The following is a 15,378-nucleotide window of genomic DNA, read 5'->3' as shown; positions in this document are numbered from 1 at the left end:
AATTCAACACAAATTCTAGAGAAAGCAGAGGAGAGTGGCACAGAGACCGCACTCCATCACTTAATGTTTTCACACTCAAAGGTGTCTTCTTCTTTCAGATGGGAAGAAGCAGGTGTTTTTCCATATGGAGGTTTCAACTTAAAACAAACTTTTAGAAATATCATCTATTAGATAAAGGAATTGATTGCTGTGGCAGATATGGCATCTGTACCTGTGCATTGCAACAAATTGAACATTGATTTCCGGCATAATCCAGGTGCCTCGTTCATGACTTTTTTTCTGATATATATATATGTATGTATATATATATATATATATATCAGAAAAAAAGTCATGAACGAGGCACCTGGATTATATATATATATATATATATATTATAGAGAGAGAGAGAGAGAGAGTTTAGGGCTTTGTTGGCTCTTCCCAAAGTATAACATAAATACTGTATAAATACAGCATATTCTCTGAGCAAACATCCTACCCAAAGACATCTATTGTACTTGGGCATTATTCACTTTAATCCTATTTTTGTGGATGCCTCGGGAATGACTTGTTTGCTGAAGTCTGCTTTACAATCTGAATGAACTTGCCTCTTTTTTTCCAGTTGAATGGAGCTGCTCCTCAGATTTCTCCTCCAGAGCTGGGGAACTAATCTTGGATAACCTACAGTCTTTGAGATGTACCATCACAGGCCTTACTATGGTAAGTGCAAAATGATTTCATATAATCTTTCAAAAATAAGTCCTCTTGGCTGAGCGCTAGCCGGTCATTTAATAAATATCATTTGTCTGCGGTCTATGAAATAAAATTATACAAAGTATATAGGGGGTTGAGAGAGACTGGCCCTCATCATAGCTGCCTCCTCAGCGGATCTCTCTGCATAATCTTCTCCAGGACAAAAGACATCACAGACCCTTCACAGAAAAGACCCTTAAATGATACTTAAAACAGAAAATGAAATGTATACTTTAGGCATTTGCATATTTATAGAGGGTCAGAGGTTTAGATGTAACAGAAGAAAGTTTTCTTTAACGGAGAAGGCAGCAGATAGGTGGAACAACCTCCGAGCAGTGGTTGAGGTTATCCTGTGAGGGAAATTAAACAGGCATGGGATCAGCTTTCGGCTAAGACCAAACCAAGTAAGTGTGAGATCCTACAGCAGTTAGAAAAAGCAGGCAAACTATATAAGACAAATGACTCTTATTTGCCATTAATTAACTGTTTCTGTGACATATTTCTAATCACGTTTAACAGTTTTGATTCTTACTCAACTAAACTGGTAACTAGAAAACAGCAAACATATTTTCCTCACCCAGAACACTTCGCATTGGACTCGAGATGCCCGATGACAACCTAACGAGATGACGTCGATGGTATTACCCACTGCTTTGTCACTAACAGATGTTTTAATGCCAACAGATTAGCTTCAAACACAGCAGTAGAATGACATGGCTGCTTAATCAACCAGCAATCTCGACTTCCTAGTGATTGATAAACTCAGTTCTGCTCTACGGCTTTTCAAACTGTGTGGCATCCGCTGTCAAACTTAACGTCCTCTATGTTTGCAAAGTCTGCTCTGGGACTGGCTTGCTTATAGTAACGGCTAAATGTTGCATGACCAAATGTTTAATCTCAGTGCTTTGTGTTACACATGTATATTGTCTGATTTAACCCTTATAGTTTCAAGAAAGGTGAAGGGCTTGATACATTACATGCGGTCTGACAAAAGGATGAACCGATGCATGGATAAAGAGCGTATGCTTTATAATGACCCGTCAACTCCGTGCCAACTGCTAAAAAAAACCCAAAAAAAACACTAAAGGCCACAAGCTTCAGGGTTAATTGCATCTCTTTGTATAAACTGTCTGTAGATCAGTGGCAAGTTGAACATCTGTATTCACCCCAAGCGCAGGATAGTATCAGGGAACCTGCGCACTGCAAGATTACTAAACATGCTGATGAGTAGGACATTCTTGTAAAGCGGTTACAGATGTCATTTACGATCTGGGTAGTTATTAGGAAGTGACTTGCTCTTCTAACCTTTTCTCCTGTTTGGTTGGTTGGCAGGGGCAGCTGTATTATGTTCGGGTCTCCGCTTGCAACATGAAAGGATGGGGGCCTGCTGAAATCTCCAACCCTGCTTGCGCGGCTCCTTCCAGTAAGTTAAATAATTTCCACGAAAACAAACTGGCTTAGCAGTCGGAGGAGTAACGTATCTAACTCACTGTATTCCAATAGGAGAGCATCCCTGTCCAGAGTAACGATGAAGAACGGTACACTTGTATTTGGATCTAAGGAAGCTAGTTTTATTATCTAGACTTCAGGCCGGCTTACAGAAGATGAGGCGTGCACTGAAGACCATATATAAAAATAAGCACACTACGTAGATTTGAGTGGAAATTACTAGATCACATATATTAGTTGGGTAAGGAGGCAGATCTAATGCAGTACCCCATCTGACCAGTAGGTGGAAGAAATGAACCCTATGAATGTGGCTTTATCTAAGGCACAGCTTGCCTATTTATATGGGTGAGAGCCTCCCTGTGCCCAGGCTTGGTTTTATCACTTATTTTAAAAGAAAAATATACTTTAACACAGTTCTCATAGATGGTCTAGAAGATGCCTCTTGAGCTACAGTTATTACATTAACTGGCTTTATTACTTCTTAAAATTAATTTGGCATCATAATGTCCAAGAAAGCCACTAAATTTATTATCTTTTTACAGTTGGTATGAAGGCCCTGGGTCAGTAGTTCCCTACTAATACCTCTCGCTATACACCTAGGACCTACTTGCTTTTTCTGATGCTTTATTGCATTGTCTACTTAACTTTAAGTCATCAGAAATAATGACAGCACAGGGGCCCTCAATGCTATTTTCTGCTCTGGGATTTCCATCCCAAGTGCATAGGTTTATCAACATTAAACTGCATCTGCCAGACTCTGCATCATTCTTCTAGTAGTAGTGGTTCCCAAAAAACTGATATACAATAATCACTTGACTAAGAAAGTAAGAACAGTCCCCGTGGGCCAATTGCTAACTTCCAGTCTTTAGGACGTCTTTCTCTTTAAACACACCACACTGATGCCTTTGGAGGCCCAAACGTATATGAGTTACAGGTATCTTTCCGTGAACACTAAGCAAGGTTTAGGTTACTATTCACAGCTGGAGAGATGCCGTGAGATGGTGTAAATAAGTACTTTGTCTCAAGCGTTTCAGTCCTCTGGCTTGACTGGTCAGCACATATTGTGTGGAAAGGGTTACAGACACTCCAGGGATTCACAGCAGTCAAAATGAGGGAAAAAAGGACATTCATTGTTGACTAGTTAGTATCTGCAGCTGGGTTAACACTCCCAATATTATCAGCCAGCTTGCTCACAAGGAAATAATTTGTCCCCAGTACAAATGTTATTTCCCATCAGTGTCTACTTTTCTTTTTAATATGGTGTAATAATAAGGATCATCCTGTCACTGTATAAACAGACAGCGTGCTTCTTACATTAAATGATATTCTTCTTGCACGGTATGGATTAGCTTCCTATTCTGCCCCAGGCCAGCGCCCCGTGCATGCCTGGCTGTGTAGCTACATTGTATCAGCTCTTGTTTTGCAACAGAATGACTTCATAATAACTGCACTCTATATCAGCACACAAGCGTGTTGCGAAATTCAGGAAGAAAGTACACAGGACATTTTCATAAAAATCTTAATATTTTCAAATTGTGGGAGATATCTTGCTAATTTGTTTAGGAAGGGAAGAGCATGAATTACCACTATGCATTGGAATAAGAATACATATTATATTATGAAAAAGTGCATTTCAGCCAATGTACGCCCTTAATGCATATTATAGCGGAGAGTGAATGCACCCTATATGACTCTCTCTCTATATGCATTTACCCTCCAGCTATTATCTGTGTTTGGCCCCAAACATCTCCAGTCAGCGCCAGCAATGGCTGTGCTAATTCTGAGGGGAATTTACCGAATTTAGAGATCCCACGCACCCATTACAGTTCCACGATTATTTGGGCATTTAGATATATATATTTATTTATTTCATACTGGCAGAATAACTTTAATATCATCGCCTTTAGTGTCAGTGATAACTCTGAGCACATGTTCAGATATTTATAAAGCCTCACTCAACACTTTTATTCATGCTACCCTGTTCAGTTCATCAATAATTGCTCTCAAGGTTATGGCATGCACCAGAAATGTGTCCACTTTAAGAATCCTAACGAAACCCATGATAGTCAAACAAGAATAAACGTACGCCCTACTCGCTGACAAGTGATGTCATCTGGGGTTTTGGGTGTTTTTCTCTGTGGGATTTCAGAGCTGTCTTGAGTTACCTGTGAAACAATTCTGTCATAAGGTGGGGTGTGTATTTATGTGTTGGAGTGTGTGTGCGCATATTTATATATATAAATATAAATATATATATATATATATATATATATATGAGAGAGAGAGACATTTATGTAATTGCCAGTGTAAGGTAGTGTGGCAATCCACCTGCAAATGGCCACTTACACACAAGCACCTAGCATGGGTTGATAAACAGATCTTACCTTGTGTGACCTAAGAGCTCCAGTTAGACCTATATAAATGCAGATAAACTTTGGGTTACTTATGGGCATGGTATTAAATGTTAATGCATGTTCTGAATGCTTACTCTATCTGGCTCCAGTGAACGGCTCCAATCCTGCAGCCACATTAACTGGTCAGCATTTCCAAGGCCTTAAAGTAGCATTCCCTGTCCATGGTACTGACGAGGAAAACAATAAGGCACGGGATTAATGTATAATAATCCACTAGTTATTAGTGGGCACGGGGCAGATTGATTCTGCCATCTAGTAGTGAATACTGGCAACTGTGCTCGCCACACATATCCTTAGCCGTTTCTATCTATACTCCATCATATTTTATCATGGTGCTAGTTTCTCTTCCTCTTTCTTATTGGAATTAGATAATATTCTTTCATACACTTAAAGAGTTTTACATGTTTGTCGTTGACTCATAAGAGCCACAGACAATTAGAAAACAATGACAATGTGCAACATCATCGTCGGGTATCACTGCTTATTGCGACAGGACCCTCCTCTAGGATTTTATGGATTTTTGTCCGCCTTTTTGGGTTTATAAAGGACCCAGTAAAAGACCAGGAATTAAGTGGCTTCAAAATCTACCAATCCAGGACAACAAGGGTGGTTGTATTCCCAGAGATTAATCGGGCGTTGGGAACATAAAAGGTTTATGTTTCAAATCTCTTCCCTCTAAAAGGAAACAGTTTATTTCTGAGCAAATTCTGTATTTTGATGGAACACGATCTTAAGTACTTATTAATACCAGTTAAGTATACTGGAAATCCCCAAGGGGATGGTTCCAGTCAAAGAGTACATTGTTAGTAAAGAGGCTGTCACCAGGCATTCCTCCCGTTTATCCTTATCTCTTGATTGCGGCACATGATCGCTGTTATGACGACGTCTCGTAATCTTGTCGGCCAGAAGCAAAATGTGAAATTTACAGAGCATTTCCATGGCCCCAGCATTTGGCACATTATTACCTGCTGTCAGCTTCTGTTGACAAATGAGACAGCTCGCGGTTACCACATCAACAGTGATTGACACTTAGTTCTGGGCTTGTAGACGAACCTCACAATAACGAGTGATATCGCCACCTATTATGTGCCTGCATTTAAATCAGACGTTGATTACTTAAAAAGAATCGGGTTACGTGTTCCCGCGTGCCAACTATTTTTTTTCCCCAAAGTGTAAATGTCAGGAGGATTTGAGGTGAAGCAGAGTTAGAAGAACTATCTGTTGATGTTGAACATGTAGCAGACTTATTCATTTGGAAAATAAAGAGTAAAAGGCCACCAGTTTCCATCAATAATTCCAATCCAATAACAATCCGCAACCAAAAATACATAAAATGCAAATGTGTAACTAAAATATTTCTAAGTCTGCTTCTCTCTAGCCCCTTTCCATGCGCGGTTACACACATGGTATGTTAGTATATCCTGCACACCCCTGATCTACATGGCTTGATGCCTTTGTACATAGGAATTGTGCTGCAATAATAAGCTATAGGTGTCTGGTGTATGATGGGAAGGACAGGTGTCCACAAAGTGATTAGTCTGCATCATTTGTTATGTACTAAACTCATGCACAAAAGGTAACCTTGTGGACCGAGCTATAGTACCAAAAGGCGCAGACACCCTCACCTTACAAGTAGAGCAGCGGAAAGGAAATATAGAATCGATGGGATGGTGTGGTTGCGAGGATCACAATATCTTTCTTTGTATTGGAAACGATGCTTGATTCCTTCCACTGTTAAAGACATATCTGCTCTGTCTGTGTTTGCCCAACAGACTGGAAAGATTATGATAGACGAGACTACAGACGCAAGGGGCAGGTCGACACACTGGAGCGTCTGCTTCAGAAGGTCCGGGCTGTTCATCAGCATTACAGCTGCCGAGGTAAGAGAGTTCTGGATCTTCACAAAATGGGAAGCAGGAAGTAAATCATTTTTTGATGGCTTATCTATACCACTGCTTAGGACCCCTGTAAAAATGTGCTAAAGCGCGGCACATACCCTCGTCTCCTCCCGTATCATGAATTATGTGTATGGTGCAAGCATTAGGAAAGTAATACAATACCCTGGCTAGAGTCCATTGGATGCTTCTGGCTTAAATGGTTAAAGTCTGAATGCAAAAATGTCTGCAAGCTTTGTGAACCTGGAAAACCTCCAGAATCAAGAAGGGGGGTATGAATTCCTTTGCTGTAAGACAAGCAATTGATCTGACCTAATCCCCAAATCAGCTGTCATCGGAAACAGACCAAGCTGAGCAAGTGAATGTTCTCGAGGTCACAAAGAAGAAGTATGAAATACGCATCTGATGGAATCATTCTGTATTTCCGGCCTTTTTTTTATGAGACGGCTCCTCGTGTAGGACTTGGATGTTGATTAATATGCAGCCCCTGCTTTTCCTCTAACCTTTAGCTGGAGCAGAGACCAGAGAGAACCTTTTTAGTTCAGAGGTTCTCAAACTCCACTGAGGACAGTATTCCTGAGATAATAGCGCATTGACCTGCTTTACTCATATCCAGGTTTGCTGCAGGTTTAGCTTGCAGAACTCTGGGCTTAATTGCACATAAGATACTAACGTGTTTGTTTTTTTTTCCAGTGGATAATAAGGATATTTGTACAGACAGACACTCCTTCTCACTCTTTTATTTTTGAAAGTATTTTACATGCTCTTCATACAAGGAGCAGGGATAAAAGGCGAGGTTTAGACACTAAAGGTAGCCTGCGTAGTGTGAGTACTTGGACGGTACCCAGATGCGGTCAGCGAGCCTCAAAAGGTAGCAGGAAAATTGTGGTTTGTTTTCGCGGTAAAGTTACTTTCATTTCAAGCCATTTGTCTCTTTCTGCATAAACTTGTAAATATTTTTATGGGATTCTGGAGGAATTTAAGTGGATATGTAACCCTTCTGAGTGCTAATGTACTGTCATGAAACAGAGAATTTACTTCTGGGAAAGTTCTGCAATACATGTTGTGATTGATATTTTGTTTCATTAATTTCCCTTTTGATCCCTATAGTTTCCTGAGCACCTTATTTGAGATAAATTAGAACACAGTCCAATCAGAAGGAACATTCCATTGGTTGCTATGGCAATAAGGCCATGTTTCAAACTTTGCAGTAGAAACCCCATCTTATGCTTAATCCCTTATGTGCCTCTCAGAGTGAGACAAAGAATGAAGTGGTGAAAGTTCTTCCTTTCTTCATAGCTGACACAGCGGTTTGTGTGAAAGTAAAATGCTTTAGGTGTCTCTTTTAATTGGTCTCACATCTCAGAGGTTCCTTATTAAACTTTTACCAACTAAAAAAAAAAAAAAAAAAGGGAAAGCTGTTTCTACCAGACCTGAAACTGTGTACCTTAGCACCGGGGAGAGGGCGGAATAAGCTGTACCCCATAATGTCATTATTCCCCATGCATGACTTCCTTTCCATGGCATTATCACACAGACGTATAAATCCATATGAGATATTAAATAGTAACAACAACAAGTTGTCCAATTTCTTGCCTTTTCCAAGATGTTCGGTTGTATTGATTGTATCCTACAGATGCATTGGCACTAATGAAAGTTGTGAGCGATGTTAATGTTTGGCTATATATATATATAACATGTCTAAACATTGAGATGTGGAAAAGGCTATGTTACAGTTGTGAGAAACACAGAGTCAGTTTGAATCAAATAAATAACAATAAAATGGTCCTCTGAGCTATAGATACATCAAAACTGCTCTTTATTTTATACACTTAGGAGACCTATTTTATAATAAGGAAACCTATTTTATACACACCTAACCAAAAACTAGTTCAAAATAGTTTTAGTCCGTTTATTGGGAAAATTCCTCATTTACAATATACCTCTTTCTCTTTATTATATATAGTTTGGTTGGCATGGTTACAAAGCCAGAATTATTATGTAAACAATATTTTTAGACACGTTGGTGAATGATTGGCTCGTCAATGCATATTGAGGTATTGAGGGTCAAAATACTTTTCCCCCTCTATTTTTGTTTTCATTATTTGTCTGATACTTACATGCTGTTTGGGTAGCAATTTAAGGTCTATTTACATATGTGTACATGTGGTTTAACAGCCTTTTAAACTATTTCCAAATTTGTTATCTAGGGGGCCTGTTTTAAGTGGTACTAGTTAAACATGCCATTAAGGGAGCAGCCAAATATAAAGTACATGCGTTACGACACAGAAAGGAAATGGTTTTATTTTGTGGTTGGGAGAAATCATTTTCTTGAAAGTTCAAAGAATTTGAAATATTACGGGTTTTGCACCAATTGTAAATAAATCACATTGGAAACTAATTACGATGTATTTGTGTAAGGACGAGGTGGGAAAAAATAATTAAACACACAAAATACTTTCCTTTGAAACGGAATCCAGTTTATTTGTATTTCCAACTAAATTGCAGCCAAGGGGCCGGGAATTAGTGGAGATAGAATTCTTGCATAAACGCCGTCTTATCCTAAACGCTCCATGTGAGTTTTCATGGAGCTGAAATACATTTTTCAATGTTTAGGGGATCCTTTGATGGAAAGAGAGTATGCCTGAATCTGAACGCTCTGCAGAGCCAAGGCAATCATAGCCAAACACCACTAGACAACAAAAAAATGGAGGCTTGGAGAAGCAGATGCCCTGCAATCATCTTTGAAAATACTAAATATTAATGTAATATTTGAGCCACACCTGTAAGACTAAGTATCTGATCTGTGTACTTTTACACACATAGCTATCCTAGAATAGATTTTTAAACAGCAATTCTGGTATAAGGTGCCAATGTAGAGGAAATAGAAGAAACATACCATTGGTTGTCATGGCAATTGCTCTATATTTAAAAAAACTTGCCCTTAGAATTCTGCTTTATAACTACAGCTTGTACGTGTTAAGGGTTTACTAGGTAAGTCCTTGTGACCAAGGAAGGATCCTATGAAAGGGAAAGGTGACTAAGAAGGGGGATAACAGTTGCAGGAGGTTGGAGAGTGTATGTCGACCTGTTTTAGGGGGGACGCTATTTTACATTGCTATGGCCTCTTAAGACCTAAAGGCTTTAGATCTGCAGTTGTGAGTTGACGTTGAAGGTGGCTTTAGAAGTCTTGTGCAAAATGGTGCATTGGTTCCAGCTCCAACCACTCCTGAAGTTCATGAAGACTTCACGCCAAGGTTAGGTTCAGTAAGGGAAAGCTTTCCAGTCAGTCTGTTATTTTCTTAAGTTAAAAGAAGTCTGAACAGGATGATCTCATATAAAGATGGTTAATGATGGTGGAGTCAGCTTTAACACTATGGGTGTGAAACCACAATCAATGCTGTTGGAGCTTTGTTTCATTAGTGTTGTGTTCCTATGCTTCGGTTATGTAGCAAATCTTCCGTTACACATACTCAAGAGAATGTTTATACATCTTACTCGGAGCCCACAATTTCTCCAGTTGGTATCTTCTAAGTGTTTCCACCATGTACATCGTTTCAATGCAAATCCTTTTAAGAGACCTTGACCTTCCTCCCAGTGCTCTGGCAGCGGACATATCGTCACTTTGGACTCTGTGGAAGCATTGTTAATTCAGAGAGATAATCTTTGCCCTCCACCTTAGCTTTGAGACTAGGTTCGGTTAAAGAGAAAAGGCTTAGGTCCAATTACCAAGCAATTATTTACAAGATGTATTACTAAGCGCTTTGAATATAATGCAATTCCACCGGACACAGAATCTTATTAGATCAATATGCTCTGAGAAAGCAAAGGCGCGAGCCGATATAATTAAAGACAGAGGCACGCAACACGAGAGAACACCTACAGGCATAGAACACTGAATGCAGACAAGGTTAACGATTATGTAACTGTTCATGTGCATCTCTTTTAAAAAGCTTTCTAAAAATTGTAACACACATCAAACCATTTAATCCATACAATTATTTTTAATCCTGGCCTCCAAGATACTACGATATTCTTAAATAGAACTCCAGCGTTCACAATAAATGAATGGCTGGTATGACTAGGTAGTAAAATTGTATTCGGTTTCTTATCAATTTTAAGAAGAATCTTACTAAAGCCTTATGTTTATTCAATGTATAACTTTTTCTTGTTTGCTTGTTAACTATGGCTAAAATATCTATTGTTGCTATTGCCCAGTGTATTGGGATTAAGTGCGGACATCTCGCAGAGGTCCAATCCTCTATGGTATTTGCTGCTTACTTTGTACTTTTAACAAAACGTTTCAATCGATCCGCTTTATGTTAAAGGTAAACATTTGATTAATGTAGAGTTGTATTGACGTTTCAGTGGTAGTCCACCCTCGTTAATGCACCTGAAAGTTACCCTGGTTTCCATTAAGGGCAGATGCCCCTAACAAAAGCCTGGCGCAACCGCAGTTCAGGATCGACAGCGATTTCTAAATTATGCCATGAAACTACTATTGTTTATAAACTGGTTAAGAAACCTTTCATTATGTACTCAAACCGAGTAAATTGCCAGAAGCCACTAATTCTGCTAAAATACAGCGTTACTTTATATTTTTACAAATGTTTTATTTTCATTTCAAAGGAAACTGTTTGAAAATGAACAAACGGTCATGAGAAAAAAGATTGTATTGAAAAGGGAAAATATGAAACCTTGTAAGGCTTTGTGCAGTTTGCATAAAGCGACATACGACTAACTCATCCGTGGAATAGCTTCAAAGACTTGTTTTTATAGGTTTAATCTTCTGGAAAATGAAAATTATTATGAAAGCAGTCATTTGTTTGTCATTGTAATGCTACAGGACAGCAGAGTGGTTAAATAACCATGATTACCTATGTTGACAACACATTTAATTGTCCTAATGTTGGCTGACATGTTGTAAACAAAAAATTCTCGTAAAATTTTTGCCAAAAGCATAGTAGATCATGATTTTGGCAGATTGTTTCCCGTATATATTAATACCTTCATCATGCATTTGTAAAACATGCCCATGAGCCGCAGTGGCCTGTTGTGTCTACGTGACAGTGTAGTTGAGCGTGGCCTGGAAGAGCACACGGTTTGATGGACTCGGGATGAGGGTGAATTGCGGTTTGGATATGGTGTATTCTCCATTGGTATGTGCAGCTGAGAGGGTAGAAGTCTTCACCGTTGGTAGGAGCGTGTCAGTAAAAAGCCAGGCGTATCTCACTATGGACTACTGAAGCACACGCCAGTGTTCTTAAGAACACAAACTTGCATTGACCCTCTCAGCGCTAACAAAATAAGCAAAACTGCTGAGAATAGAAGGGAGGGGCAAGTGGGGGGATTTTACATCAACACGCAGGACCAGGGGAGGATGTTGGCTTTGACACAGTAATGACATCTCACTGCCGGTTCTCTAGAAGTCCAGTCTTGCTCAAAAAAGAAAAAGACAGCATACAACTACTTCGCAACATATCTAGATTTCTCAAAAGAAAAATCCTTGTTTTGAGGGATCAATGAAGCAAAACACGATACGATGTAGTGTCCAATCTTTCCATGTTCTAAGCAGTCTTCACATGAGGAGTGCATGCACCCGCTCATTCCCTCCTTGCTGCTGACACATACATAATGCTTGAGTACAAACATCAGGGAAAAAGGAAAGCCGAGAGAGATGCGTACAAATCAAACAATTTGAGTGCATACATTTCCAGAGATTAGTACAGTTTTGCGTAATGCATTTTTTGAGTGGCCATGAGCATCTATCAAACGTTATCCTAAAAGAGCCATCCCATGTTTTCTGTCACCTGTCACACAGAGGATCTATCAGCTTGAGACTGTTGGGGGAAATTTGTCCCCCTGGTAAAGCTGGGTCGGTAAGTGATCAATCAGTGGATGCAGGAATCTTAGGCTCTATAGCCTGGAACCTCAGTAGCACACATTGCATTCCTCCCCAGAAACACAATAGCTGCCTGTTAAACCCTGTAATTCTGGATCCAGTTACTGGTATGCTGCATCATTCAGGTATTTGGCAATTTGTTTCAACAGCCTCATTCCTGTGGCACACGGGCTGCCCTGTGGCTTCACCTTTTATAGAAGCTCCCCAAACAAATGCTTGTTCCAATGTGACCTCTATCCCCTTCCAATCCCTTCCATTCAGAGGGTTTATTAGAATGAATGCATTAACAGGCCATTGACAGCTCCTTTCATACATGGCTAGAGTGGGCCTGTTGTCAAAGGCTTTGCAAGTTACAGGCTGACCTTTATGTCCCTGGATTATCCTATTAACTCTTTAAAGTCTTCTGTTTTCTTGTTTATTTTTGTGTGTGCTGCAATTTGTGTGTGCATTGCATTCAAGGCAAAAAAAAAGGAACACTTTAGGAAGTGAAAGATTCCATTGTTAAGTTTTTGCATTGGTTATACAAGCCCAGAAAACCTAAACATTTATCAGTACAGATTACTGTATAAGCAAGATATCAGTCTGTTGCATGATATAACATTACATTTGTTGGCTAAAAATGAACAACTCTAGAAATGGAAAAATATCTTAAAATGAAATTTTAAATATATTAATGAAATTAATTTTCACATATAGTACCCTCTGTAAAGCTAATATCAGGCCTTATGTTTATGTAACAAATAATTGAATTTACATTTTATGCGAAAAAACCTTTGGGGAATTATGAATTCTCCCTAAAACTAATACTATAAAACAGGTACCTAAAGTTCTTGAGATGTAGCAGGTGTATAAAAGTTCTTTTTAATTCAGGCACTTATATATACGTATATACATATAATGTATTATATATATATATATATATATGTGTGTGTATGTATGTATATTATATAATGATATATGGATCTTTTTAAATGTTAAGCACATGCAAGTTAAAATAAATTGTAAGATCTAACATGGCTCCTTTACTTGCTTCGTGGTGTCTCAGGTCCTGACCCCTTTGATTTTGGCTTTACCCTCGCAGGCTCAATTAATTCAGTGCGTTAACTCTATAATAGAGGGAACTCATTTCTTTTTGGTGGTAACTCCTGCAGTAAGCTCTTATCAGCCCCTAGGAACACCCCCGGCTGCGTACTGTCAAGCAGCTGTCTGAACGGCCGAATAACACGTATAACCAACACTACACACCAAGTTTAGAAAGGAAGCGTTGTTGCTATTTTATTCCACACTGTTTGTTTCAGTTGCTAATTGATGTAATGCTGTGTCCCAGACTTGCATGTCGTGAATAACACATGCCCTGGGTAATGTAAAATGTGGTTTTTGCTTACTGTAACATTTGAAGCTCGGTCCAGGAGTTTAATCAAAGCTCTGGCGTCACGTGCTGAGCAATTTCTAAACATTACAAAGCGCTGCCCAAGTGTGTTTCACAGACTTTCAAGACATGAGGAATTCATTTATAATAATTGGTGAAATCATCTGAAAGGCTGGCAATTGTAAACCCAGAAGAGTTTCATCTGAAACAGTAATGTCAAAACAGTGTATCTAATCTGAAACTATGTATCTCTGCCAACCCACGTCCGTACCATATACAGATTTGATTTCACCTACCACTGTTGGCTCCAACTGACATGGAGTTTATTACCAACTCAGCTGACAGCAGTTGGCTTTTTGACCCATGTTTATAATTTTATGTGTGGTGGGATGTCATACAGAAAGAATCATAACGCTCTATGACAATCTACAGTGTGGATTTTGCTCTTGATGTGGGACCTACTAAATATTTAAGGACAATGTGGCTGGTTCAGGTGCTGGACCCAGATGGCGTGGATTGGTCATTCAAATGACATTTTTATGAACAACATTCAGTGAAGGTAGAGCTTTTAAAAGGCAGTTTGGGGGAAATAAAGGATGCAGGTGCTGCTAGTAAGCACTGGCTGGACTGGAATGAGAGATGCTGCTAGTGGCTGATCGTTTAGTTCACACTTGCTGCCATGTGACAGGCAACACACTCCCAGGGTTTATTTAAATTTCATACCCCACAGTCCAGTGTGAAATAACTTGGGTCTGTCATCCACAATGATTGGAGGAGATGAAGACAGGCCTGAACAGCACAAACTGTTGCAGAGTGACTGTACTGAAAGATATTGGAAGAACCCAAAAGGTCCAGGTCAAAAATCAAAGTTTTGCCCATAGAACCCTGGAATGACAGCATTATGTTGGCACATAAGTGTTCTTAAATGATGTCATAAAATTGGCTTAGGGGTCCATTTGAATCATTTCATAGTGTTGGCCCGCTGTCAGCATGATGTCATCTCATTGGCCCCAATCATATTATTGGCTGTGTGTATTGGCGATGGCCTTGGCTCATGGACACAGTACATGTGATGGTATGCATAAAACTGACTTAAGGCATAAGACACTGTCATTGTATTGGCTGTGGAGCTGTATAAATGATGGGATCACAACCTATTTGCTTAAATAGCTAAAATTAACCGGTGTTTGCTTTATTCCTTCGGCTTCAACAAGATTTGAGAGTATTTGTAGTCTATAAAGATGGCCAAGTTAATCTGACGGACTAACAAAGAAAATAGCATATCTGGATTGTTCCAGTATCCCACGTTTCAAATTGTTTCCCTTCCACACATTACTATGCTGCAGGTTTACCTCAATGAATGCCAGAATGCTGATCACTGCTTTGCTAGGAGATTATACAAACCCGATTGTGAATCACTCACTGGGAACTATAGAATACCCCGATTATGTTTAGTACCGGCTTTACAGAAAATGAAACAAAGTATAGAAAAGGGGAAAGTATGGAGGAGACTCCATTAATGATTGTGTCTGTTTGGATTTAATCCCCGTATTAACCTTCTTCAGGGGTTTGGACTAAGAGGTCAGCGATTATTAAATGAAGCCATGTATCTTCGAT

At 39.3% G+C, this 15,378-nt stretch overlaps 1 protein-coding gene across 1 annotated transcript in view; it reads left to right on the top strand.

Moving 5' to 3' along the window:
* The window catches only part of LOC149281972 (ankyrin repeat and fibronectin type-III domain-containing protein 1-like), a 68,402-nt gene that overhangs the window by 25,421 nt on the left and 27,603 nt on the right, over positions 1–15,378 (top strand). Inside the window, exons 5-7 of the mRNA XM_089498855.1 lie at positions 602–699; positions 2,065–2,155; positions 6,368–6,475. Coding sequence (XP_089354981.1) covers positions 602–699; positions 2,065–2,155; positions 6,368–6,475 — 297 coding nt within the window. The remainder of the gene's footprint in view (positions 1–601; positions 700–2,064; positions 2,156–6,367; positions 6,476–15,378) is intronic.

This window comes from Sceloporus occidentalis, unplaced genomic scaffold, assembly GCF_023333645.1.
Source record: "Sceloporus occidentalis isolate IW3139 unplaced genomic scaffold, rSceOcc1.0.p SCAF_126, whole genome shotgun sequence".
NCBI classification, from domain to species: Eukaryota; Metazoa; Chordata; class Lepidosauria; order Squamata; family Phrynosomatidae; genus Sceloporus; species Sceloporus occidentalis.
The sequence above is the reverse complement of the archived record's forward strand: the minus strand, read 5'-3'. Positions and strand labels throughout refer to the sequence as shown.